This window comes from Phyllobates terribilis, unplaced genomic scaffold (assembly GCF_046119375.1).
Source record: "Phyllobates terribilis strain yellow unplaced genomic scaffold, ASM4611937v1 Scaffold_3__8_contigs__length_932513732, whole genome shotgun sequence".
Taxonomy (NCBI): domain Eukaryota; kingdom Metazoa; phylum Chordata; class Amphibia; order Anura; family Dendrobatidae; genus Phyllobates; species Phyllobates terribilis.
In genome coordinates this window covers 349,992,209-350,015,974 of record NW_027362763.1, presented here as the reverse complement: position 1 = coordinate 350,015,974, position 23,766 = coordinate 349,992,209, and the positions used below count along the sequence as shown (strand labels likewise).

At 44.9% G+C, this 23,766-nt stretch overlaps 2 protein-coding genes across 2 annotated transcripts in view; both read left to right on the top strand.

Moving 5' to 3' along the window:
* The window catches only part of LOC141258110 (receptor-type tyrosine-protein phosphatase eta-like), a 228,931-nt gene that overhangs the window by 74,644 nt on the left and 130,521 nt on the right, over positions 1 to 23,766 (top strand). The gene's annotated exons all lie outside the window — the stretch shown is intronic.
* LOC141257841 (receptor-type tyrosine-protein phosphatase eta-like) overlaps positions 1 to 23,766 on the top strand; it is a 54,413-nt gene that overhangs the window by 30,323 nt on the left and 324 nt on the right. Inside the window, exons 6-12 of the mRNA XM_073672854.1 lie at positions 1,003 to 1,257; positions 1,649 to 1,906; positions 2,037 to 2,294; positions 3,416 to 3,673; positions 4,776 to 5,033; positions 5,308 to 5,565; positions 19,607 to 19,864. Coding sequence (XP_073528955.1) covers positions 1,003 to 1,257; positions 1,649 to 1,906; positions 2,037 to 2,294; positions 3,416 to 3,673; positions 4,776 to 5,033; positions 5,308 to 5,565; positions 19,607 to 19,864 — 1,803 coding nt within the window. The remainder of the gene's footprint in view (positions 1 to 1,002; positions 1,258 to 1,648; positions 1,907 to 2,036; positions 2,295 to 3,415; positions 3,674 to 4,775; positions 5,034 to 5,307; positions 5,566 to 19,606; positions 19,865 to 23,766) is intronic.

Below are 23,766 nucleotides of genomic sequence, written 5' to 3'. Positions count from 1 at the left end.
TATTCCTACCAAATCTGTGCTTGAAAAGTGAAATAGCACTCCTTCCCTTCTGAGCCCTGTCAAGTGCCCAAACAGTAGTGATGCCCAAAATATGGGGTATTAGCATACTCGGGAGAAATTTCACAACAAATTTGATGGTCCATTTTTTCTGGTAATCCTTGAGAAAAGGAAAAATCTGGGGCTAAAGCAACATTTTTATGGAAAAAACATAATTTTTCATTTTTACCGTCCAATATTTTAGAATTCTGTAAAGCACCTGTGGGTTAAAGATGCTCACTACACACCTAGATATATTTCTTGAGGGGTGTATTTTCCTAAATGGGGTCACTTGTGGGGTTTTCTGCTGTTTTGGCACCTCAGCAACTCTTCAAATGCGACATAGCAGCCACAGTCTATTCGGGCCAAATTTGCACTATAAAAATCAAATAGCACACCTCCTCTTTTGAGCCCTGCTGTGCGCTCAATGTATTATATACATTTTTTACCTTATATACAACTCAATACCCCGGAAAGAATGTTCCTTAAAAATTTTTCCAGGAAAATCCTTTTTGGCTTAGTTTTTGTATGTTTTATTGTAAAAGTGGCATAATATACTTCACAACATTGTTCACAGCCGTGATCTGGGAGTCAGATTTGCTGCCAGGGGTCTTCCCCATGTTGTTCCCATATCATTTGAGCACTGTTTCCATCGATTTGACCAATTTTTAGGCCCCCTTCAGACCTCAGACAAGAAAAATGCTCGAGTTTCCCATTAACTTACATTGGGCTCGTTACTTGGGTCGAGTACCCGAGCATTACAATTTGCTCAACCCAAGCAACAAGCATCCGAGCATTTTAGTGCTCGCTCATCACTAAAAATTATATGTTTGACTCAGGATTTTTGTGAAGAGAGATTTCTCACTAATTATTCAAGTTTTTGTATTTGCAATCAATATAACATTGCTTACTACACTCGGTCATATGTGCTTATTAGATCAACTTATCTTCTTTTAATCTCATTAGGACCAGAAGTTGTTGAAGACCTCAAATTACAAGACATCTCAACCACTTCTGCGACTCTTGTTTGGCAGCTGCCAATCGGATATGCACAATCATATTTAATACAGATCGTCGGGGATCCGTCTTTCATCATAAATACAACTTTACCATCTGCTACAATTGGAAACCTTATACCTGGAAACTATTACACAGCTCTAGTCTCTGCTGTTGTTCAAGATATGATAGTGGGAGAAAGCAAGAACTTATCATTTAATACAGGTATTATCAAAACTAAGAAAAACTATTTGATTGTTACTGTTTTAAACAATACATATAATTACGTATATATTACAGCGCTACATGTAATTCCTTAGATACCCTGCATTTATACAAGGAAGGATGAACTTGATGGATTTATGTCTACCTTCAACCAAAAAAAAGATTAAACTATGTGCTCGTCAGTGGTATTTAAAGGATTGTATGCTTAGGATCGGAGTTAACTGTGATCGCAGCAGTTATTCTTGTGTGCCAAATATGTCACATAGCTGTAATCCACACTGCTTGGAGCTGGCTCAGATCCTGAGTTGCTCCATGCAGTAATGATACACTTCCACAGTACTTTATATGCTTCACCCTGGGATATAACTACAGGATTGTGTTTACTTTCTAGATCCCGGTATAGTGAAGAATCTTACACTAGACAACATCACTACTACCTCAGTCTCTCTGACCTGGGAGAAACCAGATGGAAATGTAGATTCCTATATGATCCAGGTCCTTGAGGATCCAAGTTTAAACAGAATTGTGACCACCAGTTTAAATACAATTGGAGGCCTCACACCTGGATATTATTACACATTCATGGTTTTTGCTCTTGTGGGAAATTACACAGTGCCAGGAGATAATAATACCATATCTACATATACAGGTGGGTTTCTACTGCAGGGATAAATCTGTTGGTGTACCGGTATGCCCTTAAGCACATAAGTAAATAATTTAGAATGATACTTGGTAAGTTGTAAACTAAAATACACCTGCAACTTATCTTTACTTCCTAGAACCTGAAATAGTGGGGAATCTTAGGACAAAGAATGTCACAACCACCTCTGTATCTCTGAGCTGGGAGAAACCGATTGGAAATGCAAGTTCTTATATGATCCAGGTCCTTGAAGATCCAAGTTTAAACAGAATTGTGACCACCACTTTGAATACAGTCGGAGGCCTCACACCTGGATATTATTACACATTCATGGTCTTTGCTCTTGTTGGAAATAATAGTGTACAAGGAGAAAAGAATACAACGTATACATACACAAGTGAGTCATTTCACAGTGTTATGATAATAGTATCATGAGGAGGGGTCTATGCAAATTGCATTACATGACCACACACTGATTTCTGATTAGCTATAAGCTCAGTGTTTCAGTTGAATATGTGATAAAATAGCAAAAAATAAATATGATTCTGCAATTGTTTTTTTATTTTTTATTTTTTTCGTCAATGGATCTGTGTGATGCTTGTTTTAGGTTTGACAAGCAGTTGCATATGTTAATACTGTTTTCAGGTATATATGAAATGTATATTTTTTATTGTATTACTTATTTAGGGAAAAAACACTATTATGGCATTTCAATATTTCTCTTCGTTGTGGTAATTAATTTTACATTTTGATAGATCAGATATCTTTGGACGTGTCAATATCCAATTTGCTTTTTTTTCTACTAATTATTAAAGGGTAAATCAGTAGTTAATAAAATTTTTATATTTATTTTTATTTTTTTCCTAATTTTGAAAAAAGATATTTTATTTTTTAGTCCTCTTAGTTAGCTTAAAGCTGTTATCATTTGATCACTTGATCTAATACTGTATTTAAGTATGTGATTAAACTGGTGGCCTCCTACGATGCTTAGCTACAGTCTGAGCTTCAACTCAGTACTAAAATAATGACCATGGGGGCTTTGAGCAGTGCACCAAATGCCATGACTACCCATTGACACCCTGCGACTGAGCTATTTAAATGCTGCTGTCAGTGATTGCCACATTTCAATGGTTGAAGGACGGCGATCTGCGCAAGCTCTGGTTGTTACTGATACAGGAAGATGCTGGTAGTATAACACAGTGTATGGTGCAGTCTCAGCTCATACACCACACCCAACATGTCATGTACCCTTTTGTCACATATCATGATGAAGGGGCGTATAGATGGACATGTCTGAATAGCCACAGCTAAACACAAGAAATCAATGACATTCTGCTGCAAAGATAAGACAACTGGGCATGGCTCCTTCATATAGTTGATCTCTACTTTAGAATCCATCAGTCTTTGTTTTCTTATGTATTTACGACCTATGCTAAATATAATAATGTTTTTATATATTATTATACATAAATATATGTGTTGTGCTGAAGTGTAACGTCAGACTCTTTACTTCTACAGAGCCCGATGTCATCACAGATCTGAGAACACTAAATATCAGCACAACTTCTATAACTTTAGGCTGGCAAATACCAGTTGGAAATGTCTCTTTCTACCTGATAGAGATGGCAGGTCCTGTCACTGTGTATTTTCAGACATCTATAAATGAGTCTGTTATTAAAGATCTGACACCTGGAAATTTATACTCATTCCAAGTATTTCCTGTTGTCGGTGAACCTAATGTGCTTGGAAATGGCTTACGCATATCCGCTTATACTAGTAAGTATTGCTCATCTATTTGTTTATTATTTCTTTTAGCTCACAACAAGTTTATGACTATTTCAAAAAGTAATGACAATCAGATATCCTATAACATGTCAACTACCTCCGTCAAGACATACGGTAACTAAAGACAGTGGGGATCAAAACATGGGAAAAAGAAGTTAAATAGTGAAGAAGCAAAATTAGGAGGCTTATTTGTGAGAATCTGTTTACTAAGAGAGATTGCTTTCCAATTATAATTCTAGAATCAAAATGTTGCAACAGATCTAAGCGTAAGATATTACAGGGTTCAAATCAGGAAGACAAAACAATTGACATCAGGAGACTGAAAGAGACCCTTAAGGCTGCCCCACATTAGATGGCTGTCTATTCCGTAGTGCAAAAAACAATACATGATATATACATGTGCTTGGGTACATTCGTTACTCGATCGAGTATCGCGGGTGCTCAAGCACATGCTTGAGTTGCCACCCCCCATGTTTCGTGGCTGTTTTCCAGCCATTAGACACGCAGGGATTGCCTGTCAATCACTGTAATTCCATAGCCATGTTGTCTACTGGCATTACTGTGATTGTCCAGTTGCATTGCGTCATCGTGTTTACATAAGACCCTATTACGCGATGCTCGGCACACTCTACCCCAGGAACAGTGTAGGGTTAGCTGCTGGAGAAGGGATAGTTTGAATTAGAGGCATATAGGCAGTGATTATTGCCTTACATTCCTTGCGGCTGCAACCCAAAAACATAAGTATTTTTCAGGTTAGCTATATCTATTATTTTCCCTAGTAATACCGCTGTCACCTGCATTCAGTGTATGGGTGGGTCTAATGAAACTGTCTCAAACCTTTGATAGTGTTCCCCTGCCTCTGTTGAACCTGGTCTGTGTCTCCCTCATCTCTCCTCCTTGGTTGCCCAAGGATCTATGATCTCTCTGCCGCCAGCATAGTCAGATGAGATTTTTTTTACTAATTGCTTGACTAGTTAACATTAATAGTTAATATTAAAAGTAATATTGTTAACAGAAAAATACAATATTGACTTATCCGACTAAGAACTGTGTAAAATCTTTCATTGCACATATCTTTTCTGTTTCTTAATAGAACCTGAGGTTGTAAAGAACCTGATGACGGGGATCATCACCACCACTTCTATATCTCTGAGCTGGGAGAAACCAGATGGAAATACAAGCTCTTATGAAATCCAGATTCTGGGAGATCCAACTTTTAATAAAACTGTGACTTCAACATCTGATACAATTGAAGGCCTGACACCGGGGAATTATTACATATTGCTGGTCACTGCTGTTGTTGGGGAGAATAATGTGACGGGAAGCAGTTCAGTAATATCTGTATACACAAGTGAGTATTTCTTACACTTAGATTTTCAAATGTAATATTTTTTTCAAATAATTAAATACATTTTACCTATAAAATAACTCAATCCTAGTAAAAAGCAACAACAAGAATATTTAGAAACTACCTATATCTTAGTCAACATAGTTAGGTATTTTATGTTAGAGAAGTAAACTACAAAGTTTTGTACTCAGAAAAAATGAAATATCATCTTATCAGACTTAGAACTATATACAAGCTTTTGTTGGATAGTATTTATATATTTTCTGTTTTATACCAGAGCCTGAAGTAGTGAAGAACCTGAAGCCTGGTATCATCACCACCACTTCTATATCTCTGAGTTGGGAGAAACCAGTTGGAAATGCAAGCTCTTATGGAATCCAGATTCTAGGAGATCCAACTTTCAACAAGACTGTGACTTCTATTTCTGATACAATTGAAGGCCTGACACCGGGGAATCATTACATATTACTGGTCACTGCTGTTGTTGGGGAAAATAATGTGACCGGAAACAGTTCAGTAATACCTGTGTATACAAGTGAGTATTTCTTATATTTAGATATTCAAATGTAATATTTTTTCAAATAATTAAATACATTTTACCTATAAAATAACTCAATCCTAGTAAAAAGCAACATCAAGAATATTTAGAAACTAACTATATCTTAGTCGATATATTTAGGTATTTTTAAGTTAGATACGTAAGCTACAAAATATTGTATTCAGAAAAAATGATATTGCCTTATCAGTAGTGTTGAGCGATACCTTCCGATATCGGGAAATATCGGATCGGATTGGATCGGACCGATACCGAAAAAGTATCGGATATCGCCGATTCCGATACCGGAAACCAATGCAAGTCAATGGGACATAAATATCGGAATTAAAATAAACCCTTTCTTTCCTTGTAGGTTAATTCTACATGAAGGAAAACAACTAAGAATAATGTAGAATGTATTGGGGGAGGTGGGGGAGACAATAAAGGCATAGAGGTTTAGCCCAGTCAAATGGAATAGCAGGAATTACTATTTTTTTAAGATGTTCTGAGTTACGGAAATATTAACTATGTTAAGTATTTTTATATTTTGTCAGATATTTATGTTTCACTACTTCCATGCTCTTCACCTTCTTTTTTACTTCTCCCACACTTTCTCCTTCATCATCCTCAGCATCTTTTTCATCCACTTCTTCTTCACCTTCTTCTTCTTCACCTTCTTCGTATTATTCTTTTTTTTACATTCTTCATATTCTACTTCTTCATCTTCTTCATATTCTTCTTCTTCATCATATTCTTATTTGTGACAGGCATTCCTGTAGTTGTTATCTATAAAAGGTTGGACATTACACCTTTCGTTCTGCCCGTCACAAAAGATTCACAACAGGATTTGTCCGCGTTCAGTTTGGCCTGCAGCAGCAGGTCTTTTCCAGGGGCACCACGAGGAGGAACGGACTCACCCCCATACACTGCTTAGTCATCTTCTGCTTATAATTTAGATATTATCTTTTGCTCTGTTTTTTAGTCTTATGCTTAATGTTCTTCCGCTTTTTGTTCTGCAGCTTCTTGTATTTCTGCTTCTTGGTTTTCTGTCTCTTGTTCTTCTGTATCTTGGTGCTTGTCTTCTCTTCTTTGTCCTCTTGGTCAACTTCTTCAGGGTCATCTTCTTGGTCTTCATCGGGGTGGTCTTCAGGGTCGTCGTCTTCGGGGGTCCTCGTCTTCGGGGTCCTCGTCTTCTTCGGGTTGGTCTTCTGGGTCCTCGTCTTCGGGGTCCTCGTCTTCTTCGGGGTGGTCTTCAGGGTCCTCGTCTTCTTCGGGGTGGTCTTCAGGGTCCTCGTCTTCTTCGGGGTGGTCTTCAGGGTCCTCGTCTTCAGGGACCTCGTCTTCTTCGGGGTGGTCTTCAGGGTCCTCGTCTTCAGGGTCGTCGTCTTCGGGGTCCTCGTCTTCTTCGGGTTGGTCTTCAGGGTCCTCGTCTTCAGGGTCCTCGTCAGGGAGATCCAGAGTGATTACCAAGAACCATTTCAAAAAGCTTGAACTTGGAAACGTAGCAGAAAGTACAAGAAGGCTGAGGAACTACCGAGGACCAGCTGACGGTACTGGAACCCGGATGGGTAGCAGAAGGTACCCATGTAAAAAAAAGTTCAAGGCCGCGAGCCGGCCGCAGTTACCAAAACCCACAGTCCTACAGGGGGTGCTTGTCCTATTTGCACTATGGAACCAGCCTTCATTGCCAGATCCCGCAGCCCACATAGGAGTCACCTAAACTGCAGGCACCATAGAGTCGGCTAACCCGACCGCAACACGACAGGACAACGCATTGGAGGCAAAGTGACGTTGACACTACCCGGAAACAGCTGGCGTGCTGGAACCAGGCTGGGCAGGAGGGAGTACCCGTGCCAAAGACACTGCCAAGAACCAGCTGACGGTACTGGAACCCGGATGGGTAGCAGAAGATATAAGAGCAAATGGAACTACCGAGGACCAGCTGACGGTACTGGAACCCGGATGGGTAGCAGAAGGTACAAGAGCCAATGGAACTACCGAGGACCAGCTGATGTTACTGGAACTCGGTTACTAAGCAGGAGGTACCTGTGCCAGAAAGGACTACCAAGGACCAGCAGACGTTGGTGGAACTTGGATACCGAGAAGGAGGCACCTAATCCAAAGGCACTGCCGAGAACCAGCTGACGGTACTGGAACCCGGATGGGTAGCAGAAGGTACCCATGTAAAAAAAAGTTCAAGGCCGCGAGCCGGCCGCAGTTACCAAAACCCACAGTCCTACAGGGGGTGCTTGTCCTATTGGCACTATGGAACCAGCCTTCATTGCCAGATCCCACAGCCCACATAGGAGTCACCTAAACTGCAGGCACCATAGAGTCGGCTAACCCGACCGCAACATGACAGGACAACGCATTGGAGGCAAAGTGACATTGACACTACCCGGAAACAGCTCGCGTGCTGGAACCAGGCTGGGCAGGAGGGAGTACCCGTGCCAAAGACACTGCCGAGAACCAGCTGACGGTACTGGAACCCCGATGGGTAGCAGAAGATACAAGAGCAAATGGAACTACCGAGGACCAGCTGACGGTACTGGAACCCGGATGGGTAGCAGAAGGTACAAGAGCCAATGGAACTACCGAGGACCAGCTGATGTTACTGGAACTCGGTTACTAAGCAGGAGGTACCTGTGCCAGAAAGCACTACCAAGGACCAGCAGACGTTGGTGGAACTTGGATACCGAGAAGGAGGCACCTAATCCAAAGGCACTGCCGAGAACCAGCTGACGGTACTGGAACCCGGATGGGTAGCAGAAGGTACCCATGTAAAAAAAAGTTCAAGGCCGCGAGCCGGCCGCAGTTACCAAAACCCACAGTCCTACAGGGGGTGCTTGTCCTATTGGCACTATGGAACCAGCCTTCATTGCCAGATCTCGCAGCCCACATAGGAGTCACCTAAACTGCAGGCACCATAGAGTCGGCTAACTCGACCGCAACACGACAGGACAACGCATTGGAGGCAAAGTGACGTTGACACTACCCGGAAACAGCTGGCGTGCTGGAACCAGGCTGGGCAGGAGGGAATACCCGTGCCAAAGACACTGCCGAGAACCAGCTGACGGTACTGGAACCCGGATGGGTAGCAGAAGTTACAAGAGCCAATGGAACTACCGAGGACCAGCTGATGTTACTGGAACTCGGTTACTAAGCAGGAGGTACCTGTGCCAGAAAGCACTACCAAGGACCAGCAGACGTTGGTGGAACTTGGATACCGAGAAGGAGGCACCTAATCCAAAGGCACTGCCGAGAACCAGCTGACGGTACTGGAACCCGGATGGGTAGCAGAAGGTACCCATGTAAAAAAAAGTTCAAGGCCGCGAGCCGGCCGCAGTTACCAAAACCCACAGTCCTACAGGGGGTGCTTGTCCTATTGGCACTATGGAACCAGCCTTCATTGCCAGATCCCGCAGCCCACATAGGAGTCACCTAAACTGCAGGCACCATAGAGTCGGCTAACCCGACCGCAACACGACAGGACAACGTATTGGAGGCAAAGTGACGTTGACACTACCCGGAAACAGCTCGCGTGCTGGAACCAGGCTGGGCAGGAGGGAGTACCTGTGCCAAAGACACTGCCGAGAACCAGCTGACGGTACTGGAACCCGGATGGGTAGCAGAAGGTACAAGAGAAAATGGAACTGCCGAGAACCAGCTGGCGGTGCTGGAGCCCAGGGTAAATACTAAAAACAGAGGAGCCAGAGGTGTATTTGGAGGAGGTTTTAAATCCGTAGTACAGTGGATGTGGACAAAGCAGGAGAATTTGCCGGACACACAGCTGGGGATCAGCTGACGTTACTGAACCCCAATAACACTGGAGCAAGCGTTGACTGTGCAGACGGCACTTCTGAGCAGCAACTAGCGGTATTGGAGCCCAGGGTAAATACTAAAAACGGAGGAGCCAGAGGTGTAATTGGAGCAAGTTTTAAATAAGTAGCACAGTGAATATGGACAGAGCAGGAGAAATTGCCGTCCGCACAGCAGGGGAACAGCTGACGTTACCGAACCCCAATAACACCGCAGCAAGTGTTGACTGTGCAGACGGCACTTCCGAGCGCCAACTGGCGGTGTTGGAGCCCAGGGATAAGAATGAAAACAGAGAGGAGCCAGAGGTGTAATTGGAGCAAGTTTTAAATAAGTAGCACAGTGAATATGGACAGAGCAGGAGAAATTGCCGTGAACACAGCAGGGGAACAGCTGACGTTACCGGACCCCAATAACACCGCAGCAAGTGTTGACTGTGCAGACGGCACTTCCGAGCGCCAACTGGCGGTGCTGGAGCCCAGGGATAAGAATGAAAACAGAGGAGCCAGAGGTGTAATTGGAGCAACTTTAAAATGTGTAGTACAGTGGATGTGGACAAAGCAGGAGAAATTGCCGTCCGCACAGCAGGGGAACAGCTGACGTTACCGAACCCCAATAACATGGCAGCAAGTGTTGACTGTGCAGACGGCACTTCCGAGCGCCAACTGGCGGTGTTGGAGCCCAGGGATAACACTGAAAACAGAGGAGCCAGAGGTGTAATTGGAGCAACTTTAAAATCTGTAGTAGTGAGAATGTGGACAGAGCAGGAGAAATTGCCATCCGCACAGCAGGGGAACAGCTGACGTTACTGAACCCCAATGACACGGCAGCAAGTGTTGACTGTGCAGACGGCACTTCCGAGCGCCAACTGGCAGTGTTGGAGCCCAGGGATAAGAATGAAAACAGAGAGGAGCCAGAGGTGTAATTGGAGCAAGTTTTAAATAAGTAGCACAGTGAATATGGACAGAGCAGGAGAAATTGCCGTCCGCACAGCAGGGGAACAGCTGACGTTACCGAACCCCAATAACACCGCAGCAAGTGTTGACTGTGCAGACGGCACTTCCGAGCGCCAACTGGCGGTGTTGGAGCCCAGGGATAAGAATGAAAACAGAGAGGAGCCAGAGGTGTAATTGGAGCAAGTTTTAAATAAGTAGCACAGTGAATATGGACAGAGCAGGAGAAATTGCCGTGAACACAGCAAGGGAACAGCTGACGTTACCGAACCCCAATAACACCGCAGCAAGTGTTGACTGTGCAGACGGCACTTCCGAGCGCCAACTGGCGGTGCTGGAGCCCAGGGATAAGAATGAAAACAGAGGAGCCAGAGGTGTAATTGGAGCAACTTTAAAATGTGTAGTACAGTGGATGTGGACAAAGCAGGAGAAATTGCCGTCCGCACAGCAGGGGAACAGCTGACGTTACCGAACCCCAATAACACGGCAGCAAGTGTTGACTGTGCAGACGGCACTTCCGAGTGCCAACTGGCGGTGTTGGAGCCCAGGGATAATACTGAAAACAGAGGATCCAGAGGTGTAATTGGAGCAACTTTAAAATCTGTAGTAGTGAGAATGTGGACAGAGCAGGAGAAATTGCCATCCGCACAGCAGGGGAACAGCTGACGTTACTGAACCCCAATGACACGGCAGCAAGTGTTGACTGTGCAGACGGCACTTCCGAGCGCCAACTGGCGGTGTTGGAGCTCAGGGATAATACTGAAAACAGAGGAGCCAGAGGTGTAATTGGAGCAACTTTAAAATCTGTAGTAGTGAGAATGTGGACAGAGCAGGAGAAATTGCCGTCCGCACAGCAGGGGAACAGCTGACGTTACTGAACCCCAATAACATGGCAGCAAGTGTTGACTGTGCAGACGGCACTTCCGAGCGCCAACTGGCGGTGTTGGAGCTCAGGGATAATACTGAAAACAGAGGAGCCAGAGGTGTAATTGGAGCAACTTTAAAATCTGTAGTAGTGAGAATGTGGACAGAGCAGGAGAAATTGCCATCCGCACAGCCGGGGAACAGCTGACGTTACTGAACCCCAATGACACGGCAGCAAGTGTTGACTGTGCAGACGGCACTTCCGAGCGCCTACTGGCGGTGTTGGAGCCCAGGGATAAGAATGAAAACAGAGAGGAGCCAGAGGTGTAATTGGAGCAAGTTTTAAATAAGTAGCACAGTGAATATGGACAGAGCAGGAGAAATTGCCGTGAACACAGCAGGGGAACAGCTGACGTTACCGAACCCCAATAACACCGCAGCAAGTGTTGACTGTGCAGACGGCACTTCCGAGCGCCAACTGGCGGTGCTGGAGCCCAGGGATAAGAATGAAAACAGAGGAGCCAGAGGTGTAATTGGAGCAACTTTAAAATGTGTAGTACAGTGGATGTGGACAAAGCAGGAGAAATTGCCGTCCGCACAGCAGGGGAACAGCTGACGTTACCGAACCCCAATAACATGGCAGCAAGTGTTGACTGTGCAGACGGCACTTCCGAGCGCCAACTGGCGGTGTTGGAGCCCAGGGATAACACTGAAAACAGAGGAGCCAGAGGTGTAATTGGAGCAACTTTAAAATCTGTAGTAGTGAGAATGTGGACAGAGCAGGAGAAATTGCCATCCGCACAGCAGGGGAACAGCTGACGTTACTGAACCCCAATGACACGGCAGCAAGTGTTGACTGTGCAGACGGCACTTCCGAGCGCCAACTGGCAGTGTTGGAGCCCAGGGATAAGAATGAAAACAGAGAGGAGCCAGAGGTGTAATTGGAGCAAGTTTTAAATAAGTAGCACAGTGAATATGGACAGAGCAGGAGAAATTGCCGTCCGCACAGCAGGGGAACAGCTGACGTTACCGAACCCCAATAACACCGCAGCAAGTGTTGACTGTGCAGACGGCACTTCCGAGCGCCAACTGGCGGTGTTGGAGCCCAGGGATAAGAATGAAAACAGAGAGGAGCCAGAGGTGTAATTGGAGCAAGTTTTAAATAAGTAGCACAGTGAATATGGACAGAGCAGGAGAAATTGCTGTGAACACAGCAAGGGAACAGCTGACGTTACCGAACCCCAATAACACCGCAGCAAGTGTTGACTGTGCAGACGGCACTTCCGAGCGCCAACTGGCGGTGCTGGAGCCCAGGGATAAGAATGAAAACAGAGGAGCCAGAGGTGTAATTGGAGCAACTTTAAAATGTGTAGTACAGTGGATGTGGACAAAGCAGGAGAAATTGCCGTCCGCACAGCAGGGGAACAGCTGACGTTACCGAACCCCAATAACACGGCAGCAAGTGTTGACTGTGCAGACGGCACTTCCGAGTGCCAACTGGCGGTGTTGGAGCCCAGGGATAATACTGAAAACAGAGGAGCCAGAGGTGTAATTGGAGCAACTTTAAAATCTGTAGTAGTGAGAATGTGGACAGAGCAGGAGAAATTGCCATCCGCACAGCAGGGGAACAGCTGACGTTACTGAACCCCAATGACACGGCAGCAAGTGTTGACTGTGCAGACGGCACTTCCGAGCACCAACTGGCGGTGTTGGAGCTCAGGGATAATACTGAAAACAGAGGAGCCAGAGGTGTAATTGGAGCAACTTTAAAATGTGTAGTACAGTGGATGTGGACAAAGCAGGAGAAATTGCCGTCCGCACAGCAGGGGAACAGCTGACGTTACCGAACCCCAATAACACGGCAGCAAGTGTTGACTGTGCAGACGGCACTTCCGAGTGCCAACTGGTGGTGTTGGAGCCCAGGGATAATACTGAAAACAGAGGAGCCAGAGGTGTAATTGGAGCAACTTTAAAATCTGTAGTAGTGAGAATGTGGACAGAGCAGGAGAAATTGCCATCCGCACAGCAGGGGAACAGCTGACGTTACTGAACCCCAATGACACGGCAGCAAGTGTTGACTGTGCAGACGGCACTTCCGAGCACCAACTGGCGGTGTTGGAGCTCAGGGATAATACTGAAAACAGAGGAGCCAGAGGTGTAATTGGAGCAACTTTAAAATCTGTAGTAGTGAGAATGTGGACAGAGCAGGAGAAATTGCCGTCCGCACAGCAGGGGAACAGCTGACGTTACTGAACCCCAATAACATGGCAGCAAGTGTTGACTGTGCAGACGGCACTTCCGAGCGCCAACTGGCGGTGTTGGAGCTCAGGGATAATACTGAAAACAGAGGAGCCAGAGGTGTAATTGGAGCAACTTTAAAATCTGTAGTAGTGAGAATGTGGACAGAGCAGGAGAAATTGCCATCCGCACAGCCGGGGAACAGCTGACGTTACTGAACCCCAATGACACGGCAGCAAGTGTTGACTGTGCAGACGGCACTTCTGAGCGCCAACTGGCGGTGTTGGAGCTCAGGGATTACAGTTCAGGTGGTAGACACATGAACAGAACAGGACACCTGGATACTTTTGCCAACAATTATTTATTCTGGAAGAGGACTGGCAAATTCATGAGAGATCCAGGCCTTGTTCATTTTGAGAAAAGTAAGCCGGTCAACGTTATCGGAGGATAGTCGCATGCGACGGTCTGTTAGTACACCACCTGCGGCACTAAAGACGCGTTCCGATAATACACTTAGCAGGAGGGCAAGCTAGCACCTCCAATGCATACTGACTTAGCTCTGGCCATGTATCCAGCTTACAGACCCAAAACTTGAAGGGAGAAGAGCCGTCTGGGAGTACACTAAGAGGGCAAGACATGTAGTCTGTCACCATCTGATGGAAACGTTGCCTCCTGCTGACTGGAGCCGTCTGTGATGGTGTAGACATTTGTGGCGGCGGGGACACAAAACTTTGCCACATTTCGGCCATACTGGTCTTGCCTTGTGCTGAGGCGCTGCTTCTGCTCCCTCTTTGTGCAGAGCTTCCTCCACTGCCTCGACGCACTGAGCTGCTTTGTAAATCACTAGCAGCACTGCTCTCGGTTGGAATGGAGAACATGATGGAATGCACCAGTGCGTCTTGGTACTCCCGCATTTTACGCTCCCGGTTCAACGGTGTTATGAGGCTTTGTAAGTTGTCCCGGTAGCGAGGATCTAGGAGGGTGGACACGCAATAATCAGCCGTGTTGAGAATGTGGGCGATGCGGCGGTCGTTTCTCAGGCACTGCAGCATGAAATCAACCATGTGCTGCAGACTGCCAACTGGCCAAGAAACGCTGTCCCCTGCTTGAGGCGTGATCTCTGCCTGCTCTGCATCACCCCACCCTCGCTCTAGATACTGACTACTAGAGCATTGTGTACCTCCCTCCTCTGGACAGATGTCTTCCTCATCCATTGACTCCTCCTCATCCTCCTCACAAAGTGTCCCCTGCCTAGGCCTTTGTGAGGAACCACGTTGCGCAGACTGTAGAGAAGCAGATGGCATTTGTGACTCCTCATCCTCCACCTCTTCCAAAACCTCGTCCCTTAGTGCTTGCAGTGTTTTTTCAAGCAGGCAGATAAGGGGGATAGTCATGCTGACTAGTGCATCATCTGCACTCGCCATCCGCGTGGAATAATCAAAAGCACGCAAAACGTGGCAAATGTCCTTCATAGAGGCCCACTCAGTGGTGGTGAAGTGTGAACGGCGCGCACTGCGACTTGTTTGCGCCTGCTGCAGCTGGTACTCCATTACTGCTGCCTGCTGCTCACACAACCTCTCCAACATATGTAACGTTGAATTCCACCTGGTGGGTAAGTCACATATGATGCGATGTTCCGGAAGACATAATCGGCGCTGCAGAGCTGCAATGCGTGATCTTGCATTGCTGGAACGCCGCAAGTGAGCGCACTCTATGCGGACCTTGTGAAGCAGTGCATCAAGATCCGGATAGTCCCTCAAAAAACTCTGCACGACCAAGTTGAGCACATGTGCCAGACATGGGATGTGAGTGAGGTTGCCTAGGCCCAGAGCTGCCACCAGATTTCGGCCATTGTCACACACTACCATGCCTGGCTGGAGATTCGCTGGCACAAACCACACGTCGCTCTGCTGCTTGATGGCATTCCAGAGCTCCTGCGCTGTGTGGCTTCGATTCCCCAAAGAAATTAATTTTAATACGGCCTGTTGACGTTTGGCCACGGCTGTGCTCATATCGGTCATCATAACAGGTAACCGTTCACGGGTCGATGTGGAGGTAGACCGTGACGGCTCCTGCAGCGCTGATTCAGAGGAACTGGAGTATGAGGAGGAGTCAATGTGTACAGACTGGATTCCTGCAATCCTTGGAGTTGGCAGAACACGTACAGCGCCACTCTCAAGATTTGTACCCGGCTCCACAACATTTACCCAATGGGCAGTGAGGGAAAGGTATCATCCCTGTCCATGCTTACTGGTCCACGCATCAGTGGTCAGGTGGACCTTGCTACTGACGGCGTTTTGTAGCGCATGTTTAATTTTTCCCTCCACATGATGTTGCAGGGCAGGGACGGCTTGCCTGCTGAAATAAAAGCGGCTGGGCACGTTGTATTGTGGGACTGCCAATGCCATAAAGTTACGGAATGTGTCAGTCTCCACCAGCCTGAATGATAGCATTTCAAGGGCCAGTAGTTTAGCAATGCCAGCATTCAGAGCCTGTGCTCGGGGGTGGTTTGCCGAGTATGGGCGCCTTTTCTCCCATGCCTGTGCTAACGATGGCTGTAGACTGGCCTGGGAGTGTGAGGATGACTGGAAAAGTGGTGCTGTGGGTGCAATTACACTGTGTCTCTGTACAACAGTGCCAGAGATTCTTCCATGGCGATCCTGTGAGGAAGCCGAACCAGCTGTGTGTGAGCTGGAGGAAGAGGCTACAACACGAGCTGAAGAGGTGGTAGGTGGCGCTGTAGGTTGGCCTAGGTCTTCAGTGTGTTTTTGTAACTCCACCACGTGCTTGGTCCGCACATGTTTCCACATATTTGTGGTATTGAGGTTGCTGACACTTTTCCCTCTTTTCACCTTCTGATTACACAGCTTGCATTTGACAAAGCAAATGTCATCTGCAACTGTGTCAAAAAAGGACCAGGCACTGCAAGTCTTGGGAGCGCCCGCTTTGGATTTTGGAAGAGCCATGCTCCTAATGGGTGCCGAAGTGGAGGCTACAGGCAACCAAGTCTGCCCCCTCCCTCTCCCTCCTTTTTGGGCCGTTCGGGGAATCTCTTCCTCAGAGCTGCTCCCACCACCTTCCTGTCCCTCACGCCATGATGGGTCAAGGACCTCATCATCTACACCACCCTCTTCAAACAACTGCTTCTCCTGGGTAGTCTCGACAGCACAGTACGCACCAGAAAGTGGCACCTGAGTCTCATCATCAGATGCGTACTGAGGTGTGCTGCTGACCATAGGCACTGGCCCACCCGCCTCTTCAGATTCAGAGAGACAAAACGGTTGCGCATCACTGCATACTACCTCTTCTTCAAATTCTAGAATTCTGCTTGGCTGACCCCCTCTTTCCAAGCCAAGAGATTCAGAGAACAGAAGTAGAGATGGCTCCTGTCCAGAGCTCTCTGACTGCCTGGGCAATTTGGCAGGTGGTGAAGAGACAGATGGGTGCTCTTCAGTGCTCAGGACCTGAGAGGATCTGGAACTAATTGAAGTCGATGCGTTAGCTGCCATCCATCCGACAACGGCTTCAATCTGGTCCTCGCGCAGCAGTGGGGTACGGCTAGCTCCTACAAAGCTGCGCATAAAGGACTGTTCCCTGGTAAAACTGGGGGATGCTGAGTCACTGGTGCCCGCAGCAGGCACAGAATCCCCACGTCCTCTCCCTGCAGGCACAGAATCCTCACGTCCTCTCCCTGCAGAAATTCCACGCCCACGCCCACGCCCACGACCACATGCCTTACTCCCTGCCTTCTTCATCTTGGTAGACTGATAAAGATAGGCAGAAAAGTACTAAGGGCTTAGTGTGCTTATTCCTGAACAGCTGCTAACAGGTATAAGAAACACTAATTTTATAAAGTGTGGACTAGACTTTAATATGAGCTAATGTGGCCTACACAACTGTAAAGTGGAGTGTTTGGGGAACTTTATTTAGGTTTTTTTTTGTCACAAAAAGACACTGGATGTGCCTAAAGATGTAATAACAATAGTATCACAAACTTTTTGTAGCTATTACAATGTAGGAAGGTAACCTACAATGCAATAGATGAGGCTGCAAAAAATAGGCTAATACTAATCTGGCTGGGGCTGCAGGGCCCAATGCTGCAGAAAGGCTCCTCTATCTACTCCTATATAGTGTGTTTGGAATCAATTTAGCTGAATACGGATGGAACCACCACACTAATTGGAGATATCAGGAAAAATTATGAATTGGCAATAAAGGACAATGTATGAGGCAGTGACACACACTGAGTGCACTACAACCAGACGGGGTTGAAGCACACACTACAGGGTGAGCTGCACTCACACACCAGACCTTGCAGACAGCGGTGAACAGTACAGATGCAGAGCACTGTGCACTAGCGCTGCAAGACCAAAAAAATTTCTCTATCTACTCCTATATAGTGTGTTTGGAACCAATTTAGCTGAATACGGATGGAACCACCACACTAATAGGAGATATCAGGAAAAATTATGAATTGGCAAAAAAGGACAATGTATGAGGCAGTGACACACACTGAGTGCACTACAACCAGACGGGGTTGAAGCACACACTACAGGGTGAGCTGCACTCATACACCAGACCTTGCAGACAGCGGTGAACAGTACAGATGCAGAGCACTGTGCACTAGCGCTGCAAGACCAAAAAAATTTCTCTATCTACTCCTATATAGTGTGTTTGGAACCAATTTAGCTGAATACGGATGGAACCACCACACTAATAGGAGATATCAGGAAAAATTATGAATTGGCAAAAAAGGACAATGTATGAGGCAGTGACACACACTGAGTGCACTACAACCAGACGTGGTTGAAGCACACACTACAGGGTGAGCTGCACTCACACACCAGACCTTGCAGACAGCGGTGAACAGTACAGATGCAGAGCACTGTGCACTAGTGCTGCAAGACGGAAAAAAATTTCTCTATCTACTCCTATATAGTGTGTTTGGAACCAATTTAGCTGAATACAGATGGAACCACCACACTAATAGGAGATATCAGGAAAAATTATGAATTGGCAAAAAAGGACAATGTATGAGGCAGTGACACACACTGAGTGCACTACAACCAGACGTGGTTGAAGCACACACTACAGGGTGAGCTGCACTCACACACCAGACCTTGCAGACAGCGGTGAACAGTACAGATGCAGAGCACTGTGCACTAGCGCTGCAAGACCAAAAAAATTTCTCTATCTACTCCTATATAGTGTGTTTGGAACCAATTTAGCTGAATACGGATGGAACCACCACACTAATAGGAGATATCAGGAAAAATTATGAATTGGCAAAAAAGGACAATGTATGAGGCAGTGACACACACTGAGTGCACTACAACCAGACGGGGTTGAAGCACACACTACAGGGTGAGCTGCACTCACACACCAGATCTTGCAGACAGCGGTGAACAGTACAGATGCAGAGCACTGTGCACTAGTGCTGCAAGACGGAAAAAAATTTCTCTATCTACTCCTATATAGTGTGTTTGGAACCAATTTAGCTGAATACAGATGGAACCACCACACTAATAGGAGATATCAGGAAAAATTATGAATTGGCAAAAAAGGACAATGTATGAGGCAGTGACACACACTGAGTGCACTACAACCAGACTTGGCTGAAGCACACACTACAGGGTGAGCTGCACTCACACACACAGACCTTGCAGACAGCGGTGAACAGCACAGAGAACTGTGCACTAGCGCTGCAAGGCACAGTGATTTAGAAAGTAGCTTGGGTAAAGAAGTATAGAGCAAATAGGTAGCTAAAACTGTCCCTCAGAACAACAGCGTCCTATCCCTAACTGAATTCACAGCAGAGTGAGCTCAAAATGGCGGCGGCGGCTTTTATAGTGCATCATGACATCATTTCAGCAGCCAATCACAGCCATGCCATTAGTTAAGATGCCTACATGCCTAACAGGATGTGCCCACACTTCTTAGGATCCTCATTGGCTGAATAAAATGAAAATGGCTCATTGCATTATGGGAACTTCCGATTCCGGTATACGATATCGCAAAAGTATCGGAATTAAGTATCAGAATTCCGATACCGCGAATATCGGCCGATACCCGATATTTCAGTATCGGAATGCTCAACACTACTTATCAGACTTAGAAATATATACAAGCTTTTGTTGGATAGTATTTATATCTTTTTTGTTTTATACCAGAGCCCGAAGTAGTGAAGAACCTGATGACTGGGATCATCACCACCACTTCTATATCTCTGAGCTGGGAGAAACCAGATGGAAATGCAAGCTCTTATGAAATCCAGATTCTGGGAGAACCAACTTTCAATAAAACCGAGATTTCAACTTCTGATACAATTGAAGGCCTGACACCAGGGAATTATTACGCATTACTGGTCACTGCTTCTGTTGGGGACGATAAAGTGACAGGAAATGGTTTGGCAATATCTGTGTATACAAGTGAGTATTCCTTACATTTAGATTTTCAGATTTTACATTTTATTAAATAAAGAAATAATTTTTACCTAAAATAGATCAGGATCCATTTGCTACTAAATCAGAAGGTTAAGTACCATATTTTGTGGACCGGACCATAATACGCACCACAAATTTTGGTAAGGAAAATAGGATCCCAAGCATAAAATCTCACACTGTTAACTCAGAATTTTGCAATATCCTACAGTTATATGAAAAAGTTTGGGCAACCCTATTAATCTTAAGCTTAATGTTTTCTTAAAATTGGTGTTTTTGCAACAGCTATTTCAGTTTGATATATGTAATAACTGTTGGACACAGTAATGTTTCTGCCTTGAAATGAGGTTTATTGTACTAACAGAAAATGTGCAATCTGCATTCAAACAAAATTTGCCAGGTGCATAAGTATGGGCACCCTTATCATTTTCTTGTTTTAAATACTCATACCTACTTTTTACTGACTTACTAAAGCACTTTTTTTGGTTTTGTAACCTCATTGAGCTTTGAACTTCACAGCCAGGTGTATGCAATCATGAGAAAAGCTACTTAAAGTGGCCACTTGCAAGTTGTTCTCCTGTTTGAATCTCCTCTGAAGAATGGCATCATGGGCTCCTCAAAACAACTGTCAAATGATCTGAAAACAAAGATTATTCAACATAGTTGTTCAGGGGAAGGATACAAAAAGCTGTCTCAGAGATTTAACCTGTCAGTTTCCACTGTGAGGAACATAGTAAAGAAATGGAAGAACACATGGACAGTTCTTGTTAAGGCCAGAAGTGGCAGGCCAAGAAAAACATCAGAAAGGCAGAGAAGTAGAATGGTGAGATCAGTCAAGGACAATCCTCAGACCACCTCCAGAGAGCTGCAGCATCAACTTGCTGCAGATGGTATCACTGTGCTTCGGTCAACTATACAACGCACTTTGCAGAAGGAGAAGCTGTATGGGAGAGTGATGCGAAAGAAGCCATTTCTGCAAGCACGCCACAAACAGAGTCGGCTGAGGTATGCAAAAGCACATTTGGAGAAGCCAATTTCTTTTTGGAAGAAGGTCCTGTGGACTGATGAAACCAAGATTGAGTTGTTTGGTCATACAAAAAGGCGTTATGCATAGCGTCAAAAAAGCACAGCATTCCAAGAAAAACACTTGCTACCCACAGTAAAATTTGTTGGAGGTTCCATCATGCTTTGGGGCTGTGTGGCCAATGCCGGCACCGGGAATCTTGTTAAAGTTGAGGGACGCATGGATTCCACTCAGTATCAGCAGATTCTTGACAATAATGTTCAAGAATCAGTGATAAAGTTGAAGTTACGCAGGGGATTGATCTTTCAGCAAGACAATGATCCAAAACACCGCTCCAAATCTACTCAGGCATTCATGCAGAGGAACAATTACAATGTTCTGGAATGGCCATCCCAGTCCCCAGACCTGAATATCATTGAACATCTGTGGGATCATTTGAAGAGGGCTGTCCATGCTCGGCGAACATCAAACTTACAGGAACTGGAATTGTTTTGTAAAGAGGAATGGTCAAAAATACCTTCATTCAGGATCCAGGAACTCATTAAAAGCTACAGGAAGCGACTAGAGGCTGTTATTTTTGCAAAAGGAGGATCTACTAAATATTAATGTCACTTTTCTGGTGAGGTGCCCATACTTATGCACCTGTCAAATTTTGTTTGAATGCAGATTGCACATTTTCTGTTAGTACAATAAACCTCATTTCAAGGCAGAAACATTACTGTGTCCAACAGTTATCACATATGTCAAACTGAAATAGCTGTTGCAAAACACCAATTTTAAGAAAACATTAAGCTTAAGATTAATAGGGGTGCCCAAACTTTTTCATATGACTGTATATGTCAGTATTTATTTTTTAACATGGACAACATATTTTATTAATAACAAAGTGACAGTTTAACATAAGAAGGCGAGAAGCTAAGTGAAAGGTGACAGCTGGCAACGAAAATTGGCATTACTACCTAAAATTTCTGTTGTACAAATGGCTGCTGTAATAGGATATAAATGAGTTTGTAACGTTTTGAAGAAAGGAAAAGAAATTACCAATGTTTGACTGTTTTTTGTAATTTTTATTTACTTGAACTATGAACAGTAAAAAAAATCCTACTAGTGTAATGCAGGTGCCGGAATGCAACGCACAGAGACACAAGGCGAGGACAGTCAGGGGTGGATATAAACAGTTTATATATATGTAACAGGTATTCTAAACAAGGGAATAGTAACAGGGATAACAAACGGTAATTTGAAGTAATAATCCAAAGTCCTGAGATCCTAAACCAAACTCCTGGTACCGTAGGCGAACAGTGGAAGTGACGGCCCTGTTCACTTGTGCAGCTCCTCTGCTTCCACTGGCTTGACTCTCTTGGTGCAGCCTTCTCCCAGGTACTCTTTGCTTGGCCGTTGGAGGCAGTCTCTTAAGCCTTGGGTAGGGGGATCCAGACCTCGTCTGTTGGCGGGCGCCGTCGGGTCCTGCGAACTCACTAAGCACCGCAAACAGGTCCCGACTCTCCTCAGCAGGTGCAACACTCGAGCAACCTCTGTGGGGAATCTGGAATTCATCCACCGGTGTCTGGTTGTTATGTGTAGCAGGCCTCCGGCTCAGGCCTGCCATGCTGGGCTTCTCAGCACGTCGGGAGCACGTCTGCTTCTCTCTGCAGCTTGGTGCCAATTCTGCCTCAGGCTTGGTGCTCTCGACTTTTCAGGAAATCCTTCCTAGAAGTCATCTGACTAGGTCCAGCATCTAAATCTGCTCCCCCTTCATCTTTCCTAACACATCTTGGTTCCGTTTGATTGTGTCTGACCAGGAGATGGCAATCTCTCCTCATCTTTGACACATCCTGCAAGAATTCTCCTGAAGGCTTCTTTTCTTTTACTACACTAACACAACCCTTACTGCTTCTTCTATTACTTAGCGATAAAGCCCTGCCCAACTGTACTGTACAGAAGGAGTTTAAAAAGGTACTCACTGACTCCTTAAATATTATGTAAAGACTTTTATAAATCATATGATATGGTGTCAGATTCAGTTGATTTTGACATCTAAATCTGAAAAAAGTACAGCTGAAAATCAATTAATTGCATTAAAAGCAATAACTACAATATTTACCAATTAACAATATTATCTTAGTCGATATTTCTCTGTGTTTTTACCTTTTTGATAATTAAACTATGAATATTGTAACTAGAAAAAATTCAATATTTGTCTTATCAGGGGGTGGACTTTGGGACTATCTAAACCTTTTTTTGGATAGTATTTATTTTTCAGACCATAAGATGCACTTTTTAGTGAGATAACATTTTGCTAAAATTTATGTGCGTCTGATAGTCCACAGTAAGTAAAGTCAGCAGTACCCGACCTCTCTGACTGCTTCACGCCACAGCTCTTTACGTTTTTGTGCTTTTGTTTTTTGCTCCCCTTCTTCCCAGATCCATAACTTTTTTATTTTTCCGTCAATATGGCCATGTTATGGCTTGTTTTTTGCAAGACAAGTTGTCCTTTTAAATGGCACCATTGGTTTTACCATATCGTGTATTGGAATATTAAAACAAAATACCAAGTGCGGTGAAATTGCAAGAAAAAGTGCAATTCCACAATTATTATTATTTTTTTACCATGTTCACTAAATGCTAACCTGCTAAACTGACCTGCCATTATGATTCCCCAGGTCATTACGAGTTCGAAGATACCAAACATGCTTGGGTTCTTTTTTATGTGAGTGGTGAAAAAAAAATCCAAAGTTTGTTAAAAAAAATGGCGCCATTTTTCAAGACCCGTAGTGTCTCCATTTTTTGGGGATCTTGGGCTTGGTTAGGGATTTTCTTTCCGCGCTGAGCTGACATTTTTATTGATAACATTTTGGTGTAGATA